This window comes from Canis aureus, chromosome 9 (assembly GCF_053574225.1).
Source record: "Canis aureus isolate CA01 chromosome 9, VMU_Caureus_v.1.0, whole genome shotgun sequence".
Classification (NCBI taxonomy): Eukaryota; Metazoa; Chordata; class Mammalia; order Carnivora; family Canidae; genus Canis; species Canis aureus.
In genome coordinates, this window is record NC_135619.1 from 13750400 (window position 1) to 13770230 (window position 19831).

A 19831-nucleotide genomic window follows, 5' to 3' on the forward strand; every position below is an offset into this window, starting at 1 on the left:
GTAAAAATAAATGACTATAATAAAAATCTAAAAGAAGAAAAAAATAAAAAAATCTAAAAAGTATGTTCATAAAAAGTTCTGAGAGAGAAAATTCAACATAGGAGATTTGGGGAAAGGAAGACCTCACAAAAAAGGAAGACATTAAAAAAAAAAAAAGGAAGACATTTTATCTAAATCAAGGTATTCTTCATTTTGGAAAGTTATTACAAGGATCTGAGATAATGGGTATAAAATGTTAGTACAGGGCTCAGGACATAAAAAATGCTTGATAAACCACATGGTAGAAGTTGGCTGAGCAGAGAAGCCCCTTATATTCCAAGTAAGGAGAATAGCATGCACAAAAGATGGAGACTTGAATTACATGATGTTGCAGGTTGCATTTTCCAATAATATCCATAACATTATCTCCATTCTACATACCCATATTTTCTTTTTTTTTTTCCCCTAAGATTTACTTATTTACTTATTTACTTTACTTATTTGGGAGGGGGGAGGCAAAGAAAGAGAGAGAGAGAATCCTCAAGTAGACTCCCCACTGAGCATGGTATCAAACACGGAGCTTGATCCCAGGACCCTGAGATCACAACCCGAGCTGAAATCAAGAATTGGATGCTTAATCAACTAAGCGACCTAGGTGCCCCTCAAGTTTTTATTTCAATTTTAGTTAATATATAGTGCAATACAGATTTCAGGAGTAGAATTTAATGATTCATCATGTGATTATATATTGGTAAAGCTTTTTTAGATGTCAAGTCAGGGAGCCATCGGGGTGGTTCAGTCAGTTAAGCATCTGCCTTTGGCTTGGGCCATGGTCTTGGAGTCCTAGGATTAAGCCCTGCATTGGGCTCCATGCTCAGTGGGAAGTATGCTTGTCCCCCTGCCCCTCCCCTCCACTTGTGCAAGCTCTCTCAAATAAATAAAATCTTAAAAAAAAAAAAAAAAAAAATAGAAGCCAAATAAGTTCAATAATATCCATCAAACTAAAGACAAACAGAAACACTTCTGAGAATCTTCTCTTCCTAAATACAGTTGACCCTTGAACAACATGGGGGTTAGGGTCATTGACCTCCCCATTACCCAAGTCCGCTTGCAATCAGAAATCTGTGTATAGCTTTTGACTCCCCAGAAAGTTAACTACCTATAGCCTCCTGTTAACCAGAAGGCTTACCACAGAATAAACAGTTACTGTATAGTACTTATTAAAAAAATAAAAATTCCATGTGTAAGTGGACCTGTACAGTTCAAACCCATGTTGCTCAAGGGTCAGCTGTACTGGTACAGGCATGTAAATATATACCTTCAAACACTATTTCAAGTAGTAAAAAACTGGAAACCAATGGTGAATAATGTATGGCTATTCACTATATTGGATGTTATGTTGACATTAGAAACATTGACCTAGGTTTATTTATATTAATGTGGGAAGGTGGTCACAGCATTATTAATTAAAGAAATAAGCAAATTATAGGATACTATTTGTTGGCTTTTAGTTGGGACCTCTCCTCAGTTTGTTAATAGGAACACCTATTAGTCTTGTGATGTGGCTACTTGGCCTTCTTCACAGTATAGTGGTTGTGTTGCAAAAAGCCAGAGTCCCAAGAGAATCCAGTAGAAACTTTTGTTGGCTCAGCTTTAGAAGCCACACAGCAGTCACTTTTACTATACTCATAAAGCTGGCCAGATTCAAGCAGTGGGAAAAAGAGGCCCTCTCAATGGGAATGCGTGTCAATGTCACATGAAACAGAATATATGGGAGGATGCCTGGGTAGTTGAGTTGGTTGAGCATATGACTTGATTTCGGCTCAGGTCATCATCTCAGGATTGAGAGATCAAGGCCCTTATAGGGGGCGATGGGTGTGGATCCTGCTTAAGATTCTCTTTCTCCTTCTCTCCCTCCCAGCCTCTAGCACATACATTCTATCAAAAAATAAATAATAGAAAATAAGTTGAGGGGATCCCTAGGTGGCTCAGTGGTTTAGTGCCTGCTTTCGGCCCAGGGCATAATCCTAGAGTCCTGGGATCAAGTCCCACACCGGGTTCACTGCATGGAGCCTGCTTCTCCCTCTGCCTGTGTCTCTGCCTCTCTCTGTGTCTCTCATGAATAAATAAATAAAATCTTTAAAAAAAAATAAGTTGAAACAAACAAAAAGTATAATCCCAGAAGCATTTTCAAGATTTTTTTTTTCTTTGACAGAGAGAGACAGAGAGAACACAAGCAGGGGGTGCAGTAGGCAGAAGAAGAGGGAGAGACAGGCTCTACACTGAGCAGAGAGCTGGACACAGGGCTTGATTCCAGCCCCTACGATCATGACCTGAGCTGCAAACAGCACTTAACCAAATGAGCCACTCAGGCACCTCAAAATTAATAAACTCGTAAAGTTAAACACAGAATTACTCAAACCCTTATCAAGAAAATACAAAAAAGGGGATCCCTGGGTGGCTCAGCGGTTTAGCGCCTGCCTCTGGCTCAGGTCGTGATACTGGAGTCCCGGGATCGAGTCCCACATCGGGCTCCCTGCATGGAGCCTGCTTCTCCCTCTGTGTCTCTGCCTCTCTTTCTCTGTGTCCCTCATGAATAAATAAATAAAACCTTTAAAAAAAAAAAGAAAATACAAAAGAACCTAAAGCTGTATGGTGTATACACCTGCATACAAACACTTGAGGATACAGTCTCTACTTAGAATCACAAAAAATTTATCCCAAAATAAATTCAATCATTCATATTTTACTTCTGCATTTCTAATATGGACCTTATTTCTATATGAATACATACTTGAGGCAGATACAAAACCACAGTGGGCATATATTAACATTATTTTAAAATCTCCATTCCATTTTCTCTTAAAAAATAAAAATTTACTAACCTACTCATTCATTCCTCCAAGGACTGAAAACTTAAAACATTATCTTCAATTAGATTTTCTTACAATGAACTCTAAAGTTCAAAACAACCAAAAGCCATAAGGTCCTCTACCAAAAGAAGTACCATTTTGAAGATAGTTCTAAAAAGATAATTATATACAAACACGTTGGGCCAGACTTCAAAAAATAATTGAATATTTGGGATGCCTAGCTGGCTCAGTCAGTTAAACGTTTGCCTTCGGCTCAGGTCATGATCTCAGGGTCCTGGTCAGTGGGGAGTTGGTTTCTCCCTCTCCTTCTGCCCCTCCCCTTGCTTGGGCACATGCATACTCTCTTTCTCTCAAATAAATAAAATCTTTTAAAAAAGAAATAATTAAATGTTATTTAAAACTTAAGGAAACTTTGATTTCCTCTTATATGAATTATGAAGAATTCAAAGAAAGTTATCAGGCAAAAGTGTATATACAAAGATGGTCACAGTGACAAAAACTATATATCTAACAAGGGCATGATTTAGTATATGACACATCCATAGAGATTATGCAGGTACTTACTAAAAACAGATGATACAAATATTGTTTAATAGAAATATTAGGTAAAAGAAAAAAATCACATTCCTTATGGTATTCATCATGTTAAAATATGCAGAGAAGAAAACTAGATTTTTTGAATTTTCCAAATTTCTGTAACAAGCATATTTTGTAATTCCCAGATAATAAATTTAAAGTTTGGGGCAAGTTAACTACAACAAACTTATTATAGCCTATTTCTCCTAATGAGTACAACCAAGAACCTTGGACAAAACAAGAAAAGCAACTATCTGAGGACTCTGAAAAGTACACAGCAGATGGATTAGGGGAAGAAGTCCAAACTTAAATTTTAAGGACCCATGATGGAAGTGAGTTTCAGGGGCTTTTCTCCTCTCTTCTCTTCTGATTTGACCCCTTGTGGGTCAAGTCCCCAAATGTCACATAGCAAGAACACAGACCACAAACTCAGAACCAAGAAAGAGGGTCTCTGTGAGTCAGAGTGTGTGGGAAGAAATTCCTGAGGCTTCTTCTTCCCTGCCTGGCCCCAAGGCTATCCTGAGTTAAGCCTCTTACTAAAACCCTGAGTGACATGCACAGTGCAGTGGAGATGGCATAAGCATCTAAGGCCCTGGAGAGAACTGGCAACTAAGAAAAGGGAGCCCCTGTGGTCAAAAGAGCATAAGAGGAATCCTATTATCTTCTCTGTTTCTTTCACTACTTTCAATATGGGGGAAGTCTAGTCTAGTCTAGTCCCAGCACAAGGGCAAAGAAGAGTGTGGAGGGGGTTGGGAAGAAGTATAGTTATAACATCAAGAGAGCCTCAGTTTCCTAGCTAGAACACTAGTAAAAAGAGCTACAGGTAGCCAAAAGATAAGGGGAAATCTTAGAAAAGAAAAAAAAAGATCCCCGACACAAATCCTAAGCAGGCCTCCAAACTGCACTGTGGAGGACAGAGCTAAAGAAGAGCAGCAAAGACTCTGACAAATGAATATGTATATGACAAATATAATCCACCACCCAAGTCCCAGATTATACTCTGAATGAATTATGTACAGAGTAGACCCAAACACCATAACAAAAGCTATAAATCACTAACAATAGAACCATTACCCACAGAGGGCAAGACAGAACTTGCAATCTAAATAACCAGATTGACTACATGCTAACACAAAACAAAATCAACATTATCTCCAGAGGATTTTGATAAAACCCAGACTCTCACAATACCCCAAATATTTAAGATAAAATCCAAAATAACTTGAAACAGGGGGGACTGGCTGGCTCAGTCAGTAGAGCATGTGACTCTCAATCGCAGGGTCATGAGTTCAAGCCACACATTGGGCATGGAGCCTTAAAAAACTTAAAACACAAAGAATCAGTACAATCTGATCTATCCAACTCAAGAAAAGGAGTTAGGATGGGTGGCTCAGTCGGTTGAGTGTCTAACTCTTAATCTCTGCTCGGGTCCTAATCTCAGGGTCATGAGTTCAAGCCCCGCATTTGACTCCACACTACACATGGGAGTCTACTAGGGGAAAAAAAAAGGCAGTCAACAAATGAAGAGAGAAAAATAATATAAACTTATCAGAGAGGATTCTCAATCAGCTATTGTAACTATACTCCATAAGGTAAATGAATGGAAACAGAAGTTTACAAAAGAGAAATAGAAAAAGAATCAAATGAGTTGTAGAAATAAAAAATAGTTTGTGAGTAGAGGGAAAACCTTACAAGATGGGCTCAAAAGCCATAAAACATAGTGAACTTAAACAGGTAATAAAAATTATTCAATCAGAAGAATACAGAGTGAGAAGACTGGGAGAAAAAAAGGAAATCGTGTTAAGAATCTGAGAGAACACATCAAAAAGTGTAACGTTTGTGTCAATGGAGTCCCAGAAGGAAAGGAGAAAAAAAAATGGCTGTAGAAAATAGATTTGATGAAGAAATTCCCCAAATTTGGTAAAAGACATATTCAAGGAGCTAAGCAAACTTCAAACAAGATAAATTCAAAGACAACCATGCAGCGACAAATCATAATCAAACAGCAAAAAAACCAAAGGTAAATTTTTAAAAAAAACCTTAGAAGCACAAGAGGAAATGCAACACAAAGAAACAAAGTTCAGTATAAATGCCATTTTCTCATCAGAAATCATAAAGACCAGAAAAGTGTGGAATAATATCTTTAAAATGGTGAAAAGAACTGTCACCCCAGAATTTTATATCCAGCAAAATAAAGACATTCTCAGATGAAGGAAAACTAAGAAATTAATCACCAGCAGACATCCTTGAAAGTTTTGCTAAAGAGGGGCGCCTGGGTGGCTCAGCAGGTTAAACATCCAACTCTTGATCTCAGCTCAGGTCTTGATCTCTGGGTCCAGAGTTTATGGGTCCTGAGCCCATGTTGGGCTCCACACTGGGTGTGGAACCTACCTTAAGGTAGTCCCTGGGTGGCTCAGTTGGTTAACCATCTACCTTCAGTTCAGGTCATGATCCCAAGGCCCTGGGATGGAGCCCTGCTTTGGGCTCCCTGCTCAGCAGGGCATCAACTTCTCCTTCTCCCTCTGCACCGCCCTTTTGCTCTCTTTCTCTCTTTCAAATAAACAAATAAATCTTTATTTTTTAATTTTTTAAAGATTTTATTTATTTGAGAAAGAGAAAAAGAGCCAAGCAAGGGGAACTGCAGAGGGGGCGGGAGAAGCAGACTCCCCACTGAGCGAGGAGCCTTAAATGGGTGGGGCTCAACCCCAGGACACTGGGATCATGACATGAGCTGAAGGCAGAAACTTATTAGCTGACTGAGCCACCCAATGGCCCAATAAAAAATATCAGAAAGAAAGAAAAAAAAAAGAAAAGAAAAGAAAAGAAGAAAAGAAAAAGAATTGTTAGAGAAAGTTCTTCAAAGTTAAAGAAAATGATACCAGAGATATACATGCAACTTCAGCAATGAAAGAAGAGCAACAGAACTAATAAATATGTAGGTAAATATAATAGATTTTTTTCTCCTATTAAACTGACTTTTGAAAGTAAAAATTTTAAGATTGTATCTTCAGATTTTCAATGTATGTAGATTTAAGATACATAAAAATTATAAAGGATAAAGGGATCTCCATAGTTGTAAGGCTTCTTCATTTTACTTTCAATGGTAAAATACTAACTCTTAGTTAATTGCAATTCCCAGAGCAACCATCAAAAAAATATAAAGAGAGCCAAACACCAACAGGTAAGTTAAAATAGAACACTACAAAACACACAAAGGAGAAAAAGGAACATTACAAATGACTCTATGCTGATAAATTCTAATTCACATTAGAATTGGTAGACCAATTCCTTGAAAGACATACTACTAAAATCACTCAGGGGACACCTGGGTGGCTCAGTGGTTTAGTGCCTGCCTTCAGCCTAGGGCGTGATCCTAGAGTCCTGCATCCGGCTCCCTACACGGAGCCTGCTTCTCCCTCTGCCTATGTCTGTGCCTCTCTCTTTCTCTGTGTGTCTCTCATGAATGAATGAATAAAATCTTTAAATAAATAAATAAATATGCACTCAGAAAGAAATAAGTAACCTAAGCAGTCCTCTACAAAGAATTGGTTATAAAAACCCTCAAACATATCAATTTATTCTCTTATGGATTATGTTTTTGGTGTTTATCTCTTAAGAAATATTTGCCTAACCTAGGGTCACAAAGGATATCTCCCATGTTTTCTTCTAGAGGTTCTATAGTTTTAGGTTTTACACTTAGGTCTACGATTCATTTTAATTTTATTTTTGTATACAGTGTAAGGTATGAATCACAGTTCATTTTTTTCTTTTTTCCATATGGATAAATTGGAACAACTGGAACAATTCCAATTGCAATTGTTCCAGCACCATAAAAAAAATACTATCTTTTTCCACTGAATTGCCTTTTCATCTTTGTTAAAATAAGGTATCTCTGTGAGTCTATTTCTGAACTATGTTCTATTTCATCGATCTATTTTCCTTCACATCAATACCACACTGTTTTGATTACTATAGCTATATAACAGGAATTTAAATACAGTATTATTAGTCTCCTAACTTAAGTTGTTTTGGCTAGTCTTTTGCATTTCCATATAAATTCTGAAATCAGTTTGCCAATTTCTACATCTTGTCAGATATTTCTCTAACAATTGCAGAAGAAACGAAAATACTATTTACACAGAAATCTTTATCACTAATGGTTATAACAACTTTGGTCATAATCACCAAAACTAGAAAAACCCAAATGTCCTTCAAGAAGTAAATGGAGGGGCGACTGGGTGGCTCAGTTGGTTAATCATCTGCCTTTGGCTCTGGTCACGACCCCAGCGTCCTAGAATCAAGCTCTGTATTGGGCTCCCTGCCCAGCGGGGAGCCTGTTTTTCCCTCTCCTTTCCGCTCCTGCTCTATTTCTGTCTCTCTGTCTCTCAAATAAAGAAATAGAATATTAAAAAAAAAAAAAAAAAGTGGAAGAACCATCTGTGGGGTACATCCATAAAATGGTACTACACAGCAATTAAAAGGTAAGAACTATTATACCCACAGCAACCTAGATGACTCTCAAATGCAATACAGTACATTTAAGCCAGACTCAAAACACCATACAATGTATATGAGATTCAACAACAGTTTGGTAAAGTCAAAACTATAGTATCAGAGAACAGACTGCTAGTTGTCGAGCACTGGAACTGGGGAAGGAGTAACTTCAAAGGGACAGCTCTAGGGAATGTTTCAGGATGATAGAATTGTGCTAAATTTCAATTTTGGTGGTGGTTACATAACTGCATTTGTCAAGACTCAGAACTTTACTGTGTGTAATTTAAATAAATTTAAGAAAAAAACAAACATCACACATACCATAATCACAGCCCTCTCTGAATAATGCTAAAAGTATACATCCATGGCACAAAATTTTATTAATAATTAAAGAGTTACTTGTTAACATTATGGGTAGAAATTATTTTTATATTTTTATATAAGTAAACCTAGTACCTAAATTTATAGACCTAGTACCTACTTTATAGACCTAAAAGTAGCCTAATCAGGAAATATTAAGATTACTCCTATATGGAACTGTCAGTCAACAACACAAATGAGATTAAGAAGAAACTTCCGATGAATTTAAATTTAAGCAATGGTTTCCAAAATGCTACCTGCAATATCAGAATCTTTCCCTGATGAAAGCAGCGATAAGTAACTTAAAACAAGTGCCAAAAAGTTTCATGAAGTTTCAAAGAGAAATAATTTCTATTGGGAATTGTAATAGTTTTTATACTCTAACTATCATTCTTTTTTTCCAGACCATATATCACTTAGACTTGGGCTTTTTGAAGATTTACAATATAAAATTTAACCTTTTTTAAATAAAGGAAGTTATCTAAAGTGGCAATATTTTACTGAATATGGTCTATAAATTGGGCATTTCCTTTATTAAAGAACTAAAAATTTTAACTGCAAAAGTCTAATAAATTTGGTTTCATAGATAATAAAAAACATCTTTTGATCCATTTCATCTTTTATTTTTGTTCCTGCTCCCAGCCTTGACTCTCTCTGTATTGCTTACCTAAAAATAACTCCCATCACAGCAGTTGAAAATTATGGCCTTCCCTCTCAACAAAAAAGGGAGTAAAATTCCAATATGTAGACTTGCTTTTCTCCAATTAAAACACACACATAAATCTGACTGCAATTCATTCAACAAGTATCTACTGAATGTCTTTTTATGCCAAGTACTGTGTTAGGTATTGGACGGTAGGATATAAAAATGATTAAGTCAGTGCTGGGCTCTAAGGAACTCAAAGGCCTAATGACACAGTCAACAAGTATGCAAAGCATACATTATTTATAGCTACAAAGAAGAAGAGTGGGTTTGTTGTTTTAGGGTTTTTTTTTCATAGTTTAAGGTGACAGACACTTTGGTAAACTTAATAAAAGCTCACTGAAGATCATTATCTATGAGCCCCCTTACAGAGAATGGTCCTTATCTTCTAGCACTTCTTTCTGCTGTCCACTGAAAAGAAGTACATCAACAGCTGATCTCTGTAAACAGAAATTGCTTATTTAACTTTTTAGGATTATATGTATTTGAAATAATGAACATTCTCTATCCAAGGAAGAATGCTCGCTCTCTCTCAAATATTTTTTAAAATAAAAATTAAAAAACAAAACAAAACAAAACAAAATAAAATAAAAAAGAGAGGGGCACCTGGGTGGCTCAGTAGGTTAAGCATATGCTTTGGTCTCAGGTCATGATCCCAGGGCCCTAGTATAGTGCCATGTCAGGCTCCCTGCTGAGGGAGTCTGCTTCTCCCTCTGCCCCTCCCCACATTCATGTGCTCACTCTCTGTCTCTCTCTCAAATAAATTTTAAAAAAAGAAAAAAGAAAAACAAAAGTATTAGGTAACTAGTAGTATTATGAGAATGCAGAAGTCTTTGAAGGTATTTGAATCTTATCTACTAGAGAGAGATAAGACCCAAAGATTTTGTAAAATGGAGTGGTATAGTCAAATAATTATTTTAAGACTATTTATTCCTCCATAAAACTGAGGGGAAAAGACCATGAAAAATATTTTAAGGCATATTTTTTAATATGACTGGGTGGCTCAACGGTTGAGCATCTGCTTTTGGCTCAGGGCGTGATCCCCGAGTCCCCGGGATGGGGTTCCATCTATCGGGCTCCCTGCATAGAGCCTGTTTCTCCCTCTGCCTATGTCTCTGCCTCTCTGTGTGTGTGTCTTTCATGAATAAATAAAGTCTTTAAAAAATATATATTTTAAAGTATGACTCTGGTTATTGTTAGCTTGGAGACAGGGATATTTTTTATGAAGCTATTAGCACATTAGGGGCATAGTAATTTCCCCATACCAGTCGGAGATATTATCATTCTTTTCAATCTCCTGCTTCAGGGAGAAAATAGAGGTCACCAACAAACCTAAAACATCTACATCTAATCTCTACGTCTTCCCTGTTTTACAAGGAACACACTACCTAAAACCTATCTCTCCACCAGTAGATCAGAGCTTTGCTCCTTAACAAGATTTTCTGACCACAGCTTCAACATTATCAGGTAGCATACTAGGAAAACAGACTATCAGCACACCAGACCAACTGAATCATAATTTGCAGCTTAACAAGATCCCCAGGTGATCTGCATCTTGCACACTGAAGTTTAGAAAGCACTGGTCTTAACAGAAGCCAATTTTCTCCCAGTTTCTCAGAATCCTAAACACTATGGATATTCTCTCGCCTATCTCTTTGACCTTTAAAAAACAAAATCCCCACACCCCCATTCCAATCCAACTTCTTGAAAAAGTTTTCCACACTCTCTCGCTCTATTTCTTCATACTCCTGCACCCATTCAAATCTGCCCCTCACCACCACTCCACTCCACTCTCATTAAGATCAAGGTCCTTGAGAATGTAGCTAAATCTAAAGGACATTTTCAGTCTTCACCCTACTTGACCTCTCACCACAATTCAGCACAATTGTCCTTTCTCTTTTTGAATCACTTTCTTCCTGTGTTGACATGTACACTAATGATGCAAAAGCAATAGTGGGTGAAACTGCTGGTGTTTCAGCATGAATCAAGGCAAGGGCACTATACTAACTACTAGCTGTATTCTTCACTGTGGAGCTCTGGCATTAGAGGGGCAGTTTCACTACAGAATTACAGAATAACCTTCATGAAGGGAAAAATTTTTAATTTTACTGAATTGCAACCCTTGAATACTTATCTTTTAGATATCCTACCTCAGGAAATAGAAGTAAATATAAAGCACTTCTGCATCCTGAAGAATGATGGTTGTCTCAAGTGAAAGCATTTGTATAACTGTTGGAGAACTGAACCAGACAGTTTTTTTCCACGCAACACCATTTTTACTTGAAAGAACTTCAGGCAAACTGTGATTATTCAGACTTGGAAATGTGGCAAACGTTTTCTCAAAATTTAACGAAGCCTTCCACTTCAAGGAAAACAACCAACAGTATTTATTGCCAAAGATAACACTAAAACTTTCAAGCAAAAATGACAATTTTGGAAAAGTTGTATCTGCCACCATGAGCTAGACAGCTTCCCCATACCGAAACTTTTCTGATGACATCAGTATTCATATTAAACAAATGCGAGTTTGTGATACTATACAGTGACATATGTCAACATTTGGAATATCTGTATAATTCAGTAAATCCATAACCAGCACACAATTTTACAAGCTTAAACACGGGTAAAAAAAAAAAAAAATAAATCCATTCCAGACGAGATCAGGTGTGTTCAGGGTGCTACAGCCGTAGACAAAAAAATCCATTCCATGTACAAGAGAGACCAATAAATTTTATGTTAACAGAATACAAAAAGTTCATTGATAGGACTCAGAATCCACATTATAAGTAACTTTTAAGAAACTATCACTTGTGGGGCCGCCTGGGGGGCTCAGCAGTTTAGTGCCACCTTCAGCCAAGGGCCTGATCCTGGAGACTTGGGATTGAGTCCCACGTCAGGCTCCCTGCATGGAGCCTGCTTCTCCCTCTGCCTATGTCAATGCCTCTCTCTCTCCTCTCTGTGTATTCTCATGAATAAATAAATAAAATCTTTAAATAAAAAAAAATAAAAAAAAAAAAAGAAACTATCACTTGTCTAGTTTTGGTATGGTATCAAAGAATATCCATAATTATGTTAAAAAAATCATCACAACATTCCTCCCTTTTCCAACTACATCTATGGAGGATAATCTTTTTTCATGTATTTCTATCAAAACATAATGCAACAGACTGAATCCAGAGGCAGAAATGAGAATCCAGTCAAATCCAAACTCATGATCTCAGCCCCTCAAAATTCTTCCAGTATTCTCTCACTGAATGGCATCATCATCCATTGTAACCTGAGTAATCCATGATACTTCCTTTCTCACTACTCTCATATCTCAACAAATTCTATTTTACTTCCTAAATCTTTCTCATATCTACCCACTTCTTCCTACTTCTATTACTACAAACCTCTCTCTCTAGGCCATAATCTACCAAGTCTAGAAGAATTTGTTCTTTTGTCTTATCTAAGCATCTATTCTATTCTCAAAAGCAGGTAATGGGGCAGCCCCGGTGGCTCAGCGGTTTGGTTTGGCGCCCAGGGTGTGATCCTGGAGCCCCAGGATCGAATCCCACGTCGGGCTCCCTGCATGGAGCCTGCTTCTCCCTCTGCCTGTGTGTGTGTGTGTCTCTCTCTCTCTCTTTCTCTCATGAAGGAATAAATAAAATCTTAAAAAAAAAAAAAAAAGAGCAGGTAATCTTTTTGAAAGACAAATGTAATCACATCAGTCATTCTTTTGCAGTGTTTCATTGCCTTTGCATTGCTCTTAAGATAAAACAAAAAGCTTTACTTACCATATACAAAAGACTCCATCCCATCTGGCCCCTACCTTCTACTAGCATTCCAGCCAACTTTCCTTGTCCCACTAACACTAGTTTTCTCCAAGTTCCTCAATCATGCCATACTTATCCCACCAAATCTTCACACATTGCTTCCTTATTTGAACACCCTTCCCTCCTCTTCATGCTTCATCCCATAAACTCTTACACTTCCCTCATATCTTTAGTAAAAACTAGTCTTCAGAGAAGGCCACTAGGAATACCCTTACTCCTCCAGGTTATGTCCCTTCTACATACTGTCATAGCACCCTAATCTTTTCCTTCATTGCACTCTTGACATCACAGTTTATAACTGCAATTTTATTTCTATAAATCCGCCTTCTCTATCGACTACTAGACACCTTTAAGAGTAAGAGACTGTATCCTGTTTTGGTCATCACCATATCTCTAACACTTGACATAAAGTAGGAAAACAATTTAAAAGGTTAGGGACACTTGAGTGGCTCAATCAATTCACTCTCTGACTTTGGCTCAGGTCGCGGTCTCAGGGTCCTGGGATCTACCATTGAGTAGGGCTCAGCACTCAACAGGGAGTCTGTTTCCCCATCTCCCTTTGCTCCTCCCTTGACTCATGTTTTCCCTCTCTCTTTCAAATAAATAAAATCTTCAAAATCTTTAAAAGGTTAAAAGCCTTGTCACTATTGTAGGTGTTTTTCACCTTATATTATAAATATACAACAGGAAGTTTTCATCACTGTGTTCAACTCGCCCACTTTGGAATACAGACTCAAGACCTTCTTCCTTGAGATATTGCTCAAAGAATACACTAGAAAAATGATTAGTGGTGGTTGCCTCTGAACTGATTAGCCAGGAGATAGGAGGAGAGACTATTCACTGTACACCTTTTTGTGCCCTCATAAATAGCTAATTTTTAAATTTTTTAAAAAAGATTTTATTTATTTATTCGTGAGAGACACCGAGAGAGACAGAGACAGAGACACATAAATAGGGTAAATAGATGATGGGCATTTAGGAGACACAGGCAGAGGGAAAAGCAGGCTCCATGCAGTCAGCCTGATGTGGGACTCAATCCCGGGACTCCAGATCACGCCCTGAGCTCAACCGCTAAGCCATCCAGGCATCCCGTTTTGTTTTTTTGTTTTTAATTTTTTAAAGAGCCTTCAGGTGCCTGGGTGGTTCAGTCAGCTAAGCAATCCACTCTTGATTTTGGCTGAGGTCATGATTCATGATCTCAGGGTTGTGAGACAGAGACCCACCATGCTGGGCATAGAGCCTGCTTAAGATTCTCTCTCAAAGCGATACTTACTATAAGTACTATATATTAGTACCTATAAGTACTATCCCTAATTTTCCATTTTCTAGATCTTAGAATCTACCCACAAAATAGAACTTTTAAATTACACTATCTGAAGTTATAGAAGGCAGAATCTGCAAGTGCCCAGGATTTATCTATTTATAATAGGTACAATAATTATCTAATTTAACATGAACACAAACTCATTTGTATCTCATTAAATTTAACTCTTAATTTAACTCATAAATTTATGACATTAAATTGAACTCACTAACATAATCACTGATGAAAGCAAAAACTAAGCTTGAACTTAGCAAAAACTAACCTTGAACTTGAATTTTATTTTCTAGAGTTCAGGCATTAATAAGAGACAGCACAGCTTCACAGAAAACGTACATTCCTTAACTTCAAAAAGACTGTCAAAACTCCAAAACATGGAGAGCCTTGAGTAATACTAAGCCAAAGGAAAAGGTTTAACTATTATGTGAAAAGCACTATGCTAGAGATTTCACATATATTTATCCCTTTCAATCTTCACAAAAATCTAAACCCAAATCTATCCCATCCCAAGGCCATTTACTCTACCACACCATCTGCCTTTCCTGACTAAATACATAGAACTATTAATACAAGTTAATAAAGGAAAAACACATCTGAACATAGACACCTTTTGCTTTATTCAACATAACTAAGGACTATTTTCTAGTATATTATGAAATCAAGTTGGTATGGGAGATTTTCACCAATAGTTAAAACACGCGTATCATCTTGCTTTTCCCCTACACCCTGTTTGTTGAATGTTGAAAAGAATTTAAAAAGACTCTCCAAAATCAATCAGTTTCAGAAAATAAAGTCTCAAAATTCAAAATCAGAAATGTAGTATTAATGGGTAGCCCACTTTACCCAAAAACACTTTTCACAAACATTCTTTCCTTTAATCCTCACAAGGAACCTACTGCTATCTTACAGAGAAAGTAAACTAAGGCTCTCAAAGGCTAAATTACACGTAGCAGACCAAGAATCCAAGAATCCGAACTAGGTCTCTGATGCCACAGCCCATTCTTTCCACCAAATCATGCTGCTTCTCTGGCTCAAAGGAATCAGAACAATTTTTCTTGTGACAAGAAAATGTGACTATAGAATAAAAGAGCAAACTAAGAATTTTTTTTAATTGTCAGAAATTTAATTGAACATCCATTTTTTTGGTAGACAAATTACTGGTATGCTACATGAAACAGAGGTAACCATTTCAATTTGAAATAGTCTTTTTATCTTGGTAAATTAAAATTAAAAATATAAGTCACATCTAACTTTAATTTCATCTTTCTTAAAATTACATTATATCAAATATAAATAAGCCTAGAAAGGAATATGGAAAGAATAATGGTTATGTTAGGATGGTAGGATTTTATATAAGGATGTTTGCTATTTTAAAAATTTCCTTTAAAATCGTATTAATAATGGTAACACCTTTTAAAATGCCATTAGTAATAACTCTACTAAAAAAAAAAAAAGAAATAACTCTACATTAGTCCTTAATAGAAGTACAAAACAATCATTAATTTGATTGGCAAGTATAACCTTTAAAAAAAGCGTAAGTAATTCTCAGGTTAATAAAGACCCTCTAACGAAATCTAGGAAAACTCAAAAATCTACTTCACTTTTCTATGAATCCTGCTAAACTAAGTGTCAACAGGGAGGCTAAATCATTATCCATTCAAAGTTTGTTAATAACAAAAACGAGTTCACATGAATGGGCCATTAATAAATTTTTATTTTGGGAGGGGGGATGGGGAAAATAGATGATGGGCATTTAGGAGGACACTTGTAATGAGCACTGGGTGTTACAGGCAAGTGATGAATCACTAAATTCTACCCTTGAAACTAATACTACATTACATGTTAACTAATTTGAATTCAAATAAAATCTAGAAAGAAAACAAAAACAAAAAATAAATTGTGATTCTGAAACTTTGTAAGAATTTTTATCCTAAGATTTTTATCGTCTTAATGGGACTTACAACTAAGAATCAACCTTAATTCATATTCATTAATTATTCATTCAAAAATGAAGGCAGTTAAAAATATTTTGTCAATTTAGTAATAACAGCCTTTACTGCCACCTCAAAGAAATTAAGATAATTATACAGACTTTTTTTTTTTTAAGATTTTATTTATTGGGGATCCCTGGGTGGCGCAGCGGTTTAACGCCTGCCTTTGGCCCAGGGCCCGATCCTGGAGACCCGGGATCGAATCCCATGTCAGGCTCCCGGTGCATGGAGCCTGCTTCTCCCTCTGCCTATGTCTCTGCCTCTCTCTCTCTCTGTGTGACTGTCATAAATAAATGAAAAAAAAAAAAGATTTTATTTATTTATTAATGAGAGAGACAGAGAGAGGCAGAGACACAGGCAGAGGAAGAAGCAGGCTCCATACAGGGAGCCTGAAGTGGGACTCAATCCCGGGTCTCCAGGATCACACCTTGGGCCAAAGGCGGCGCTAAACCGCTGAGCCACCCAGGCTACCCAATAATTATACAAATTTTTTTTTTTAATTTATTTTTTATTGGTGTTCAATTTACTAACATACAGAATAACCCCCAGTGCCCATCACCAATTCACTCAATTATACAAATTTTTAAGTCAACATCTCAAACATCTTCTAATCTCCTCAAAACGGCATGAAGACAAATATAGAAAATCTGAGTTTTCATTTACTTAACAATGGAATTCAAAATTGCAAATAATATAAACAGTAAAAACCAAATGTGTTCAGCATTCAGAATGGTTAATCTAACTGGGCAAGTATCATGTAAGAGAAAAAACACAGCATTAATAGCCAATCTAAGTAATGAATTTTTTCACATTTTCAAATAAATTCTACATTGAAACCTCTGAATAAAATTGTTTAAACTCTGCAAATTTCAGAATGTTTCTACTATTCCAAAAATAGACTATATGAGTAACACAATTTATACCCTTCCAAACTGAAATTTACAAAGCAATCATTTGCTTTAAGTACAACTTCCTATGAGTTAATACCCACGAAGAAAGGGTAGTTGGAAACTATGTTCATCATTTTCTGTATTTTCATGTTTATTTCAAGTTAATGTCTTGGTACAGAAATAGGTATTTGTATTTTCTCAGTTTACAAAATAATTTGAACAGGAATCAAGAAATTTAGAAGTTAAAATTAATATTCCCTAATTCCTATTTACTTAACAAACATATATCTGTGTCATCACAATTATCACTACAGGAATTACTTCATCTACCAATTTTTACTTCTCAGAAAAGTGTACAAGCAGAACTGCAGAAACTTTAAAAAAAAAAATTTAAAACTCACTAGAGAAAAGTCTACAAAAACTGAAGTCAGCAAATGGTTGAAAACAGATGTCACCACAGCAACCCCAAAGACGATGATGAAGGGATGTACTTACGTTTCAAAACAACGATCCACGTTGTCAGACATCAAAAGCAGCATGCATAGCTGTTCAAGCGCTATTAGTTGCATGTCCCTTTCATCTCCCTGTCCCATCTGTAGCCATTCTAGCAATGTATCAGGATCCACATCTGCCATGGTTTTTTAAAAGCCTCTTTGCTTAAATTAAAAAAGTAAAAGGAAGAAGTCCTTTAAATATCCTTGACTGATCAGCGTGGGTCTAAAAAATTCTCTTTTACACCGGCTAGAACCAAATGTTCGTGGTGTCCTCCTGGAATTAGAAAAGACTCATAAGTATGTTTGGAGAGCATATTTTAATGCAGTTTTTCAACTTTATTCCTCCGATTTAACATTCATTTACCATACCAAATAAAAACCAGTTTTGCGCTAGAGTATAAGCTGATTAGGTTGCTACTTAACTGGAAACCAGAGCTGTCTTTGTCAAATACAGTCAAACAAACTTTAGGTCCCACTACTGCTATCACCAACGTCTGTGCCAAAAGGCAAAGAACACCTTACTAAAGGTTCTTTTTTTTTTTTTTCCAGCAAACTCCTCCCCCCACCCCTCCACCTAAAACTGATCTTCTGATAAGGGTTAGATTCAGTATTTTGAGGAGATTCTAAGCACTTTGATCCAATCTCCCTCCAAATTAAGTTTCTGCTTTAAAATTATCTCCAATTCCACTAATTCTGCTTACTTCCCAATTTACTTTACTGCTTCTTATAAGATGTTCACATACAAACAATAATTAGATACAAGATAAATCCAGGAACAAAGGCTTGGTTAAGAATTCTGGCAGTCTTGGCAACTCTTAAAAGTTAAAAAAAAAAAAGAAAAAAGAAAAAGAAAAAAAAAGAAAATGCTAAAAGTAAGTGCAATGGACCAACACCTTACGGATCAGGATACAGGCCAATCTCCAGCCCTCTTTCTCCATCTCCACAGAATGGAGCAGTTGGTTAAAAACCAAACAAATAAAAAACAAAATAAAGCAGCAGCCCCAAGAGGCGAGTCATTTCAAAAGCCGGTGAGCGCCTGGCCCGGCGGGCAGCTCTGGATCCCACGTAAGCCAGCTGCAGGGGCGCGAATCCAGCCGCGGGCCCGGGTGGGCACCCAACGGCGGCGACCCGCAGGGACGAGCCAACACTCCGGGCCCAGTCGAGCCCCGCGCCGGGAGGCGCAGGCACCGCGCTCGGGTTTCCTGGCACCAAACCCTGCTAAGTTAGCTACCTGCGTCTAAGGACCGGGAAGTTCTGGAGGGGACGCAGCGAGCCTCGGAGCCCGGAGCAGGCCGCCGGGCCGAGCAGGGCGGCGGGTCTCTCGGGAGCGGCGCCCGGAACTCCGAGGCTCGGGGGCACGTCCCTGGCCCGACCGGGAGGCGAGCCCTCCTCAAGGGCAAGGGGGGCTCCGGCTCAGGCAAACCAGGCTCCGGCTCGAGCCGGCCGGGGCCCGCCGCCCGCAGGGCCGGGGGAGGGGAACAAAGGGGCCAAGCGGGTCAGCCCGCAGCTGCCCGGCCGACCTCCCCCGCAGCCGGGGTCTCGCTCCCCGCACGCCGCTGGGCATCCCGGCCCCGGCCCCGGCCCCAGGCCGGGCCCTCCCCACCGCCACCGCCGAGGGCGCTCCCGCCCCCCCAGCCCTCAAGCTCGTACCCAAGCCGGTCGTCCCAAACGCTCCGGTCCAGTTCCACGCAGGCCGCGGGCAGAGCCAGGCCCGGCCGCGGCCCTCGAGTTACCAGGAAGCCGCAGGCCGCGCAGGTCGAGCCGGGCAGGCGGCACAGGAAAAGCCGCGCCTCGTCCCTCCCCTTCCTCCGCGGGGACCTGGTGACGGGGAAGCGAGAGGTTCCCCCGACCGGCGGCAGCCAGCGCACGTCCGGTCCCCGGCACGCGGCTCCTCAGGCCTGAAGCTCAGAGGCCCGCGCGGCGCTGCCGGCGGCGGCGGGGGCTAGCCGCGTCCATCGCGATCCCGGACGGGGAAGGGAGGAGGGTCGGGCGGGAGCGGGGCGGGAGCGGGGCGGGGCAGCTGCGGAGGGCAGCCGAGCTCGGCGGAGGCGGAGCAAATCGGCTCTCCCGGCGGCGACCCCAGCGGCCGCCACGTGGGGCGCTGCGGAGACCCGGAGGCCGGCAGCCGGCGGCGCAGTCGGCCCAACCTGGGGCGCCGGGCGGCCGGACGCGTGGCCGCCACCCCCGGGATGCTCTGGCCCTGCTGGCCTCGGACTCCCTTGTCAGCTGTCGCTTTTCGGTCGCACTCGCGGTCCCAGCGGCCCCGCACACGGGTGCACGCCCGCGCAGCCCGCTGTGCCCCGCGCCTACACACGTCGCGCGCTCCCGCCGGGAG

General features: G+C 39.3%; 1 protein-coding gene across 10 annotated transcripts in view; it reads right to left on the reverse strand.

Annotated features, from left to right (window-relative positions):
* The window catches only part of HECTD1 (HECT domain E3 ubiquitin protein ligase 1), a 94124-nt gene extending 74665 nt beyond the window's left edge, over positions 1–19459 (reverse strand). For 8 of the 10 annotated variants that reach the window (XM_077908910.1, XM_077908905.1, XM_077908909.1 and 5 more), the window contains exons 1-2: positions 19147–19459; positions 17498–17770 (exon numbers count right to left, since the gene is read on the reverse strand). In XM_077908910.1, the coding sequence (XP_077765036.1) occupies positions 17498–17637 (140 nt within the window). In that variant the 5' untranslated portion in view covers positions 17638–17770; positions 19147–19459. The remainder of the gene's footprint in view (positions 1–17497; positions 17771–19146) is intronic. The other 2 variants (XM_077908912.1, XM_077908911.1) reach the window with 1 other exon arrangement.
* Positions 19460–19831: the final 372 nt, after the last annotated feature.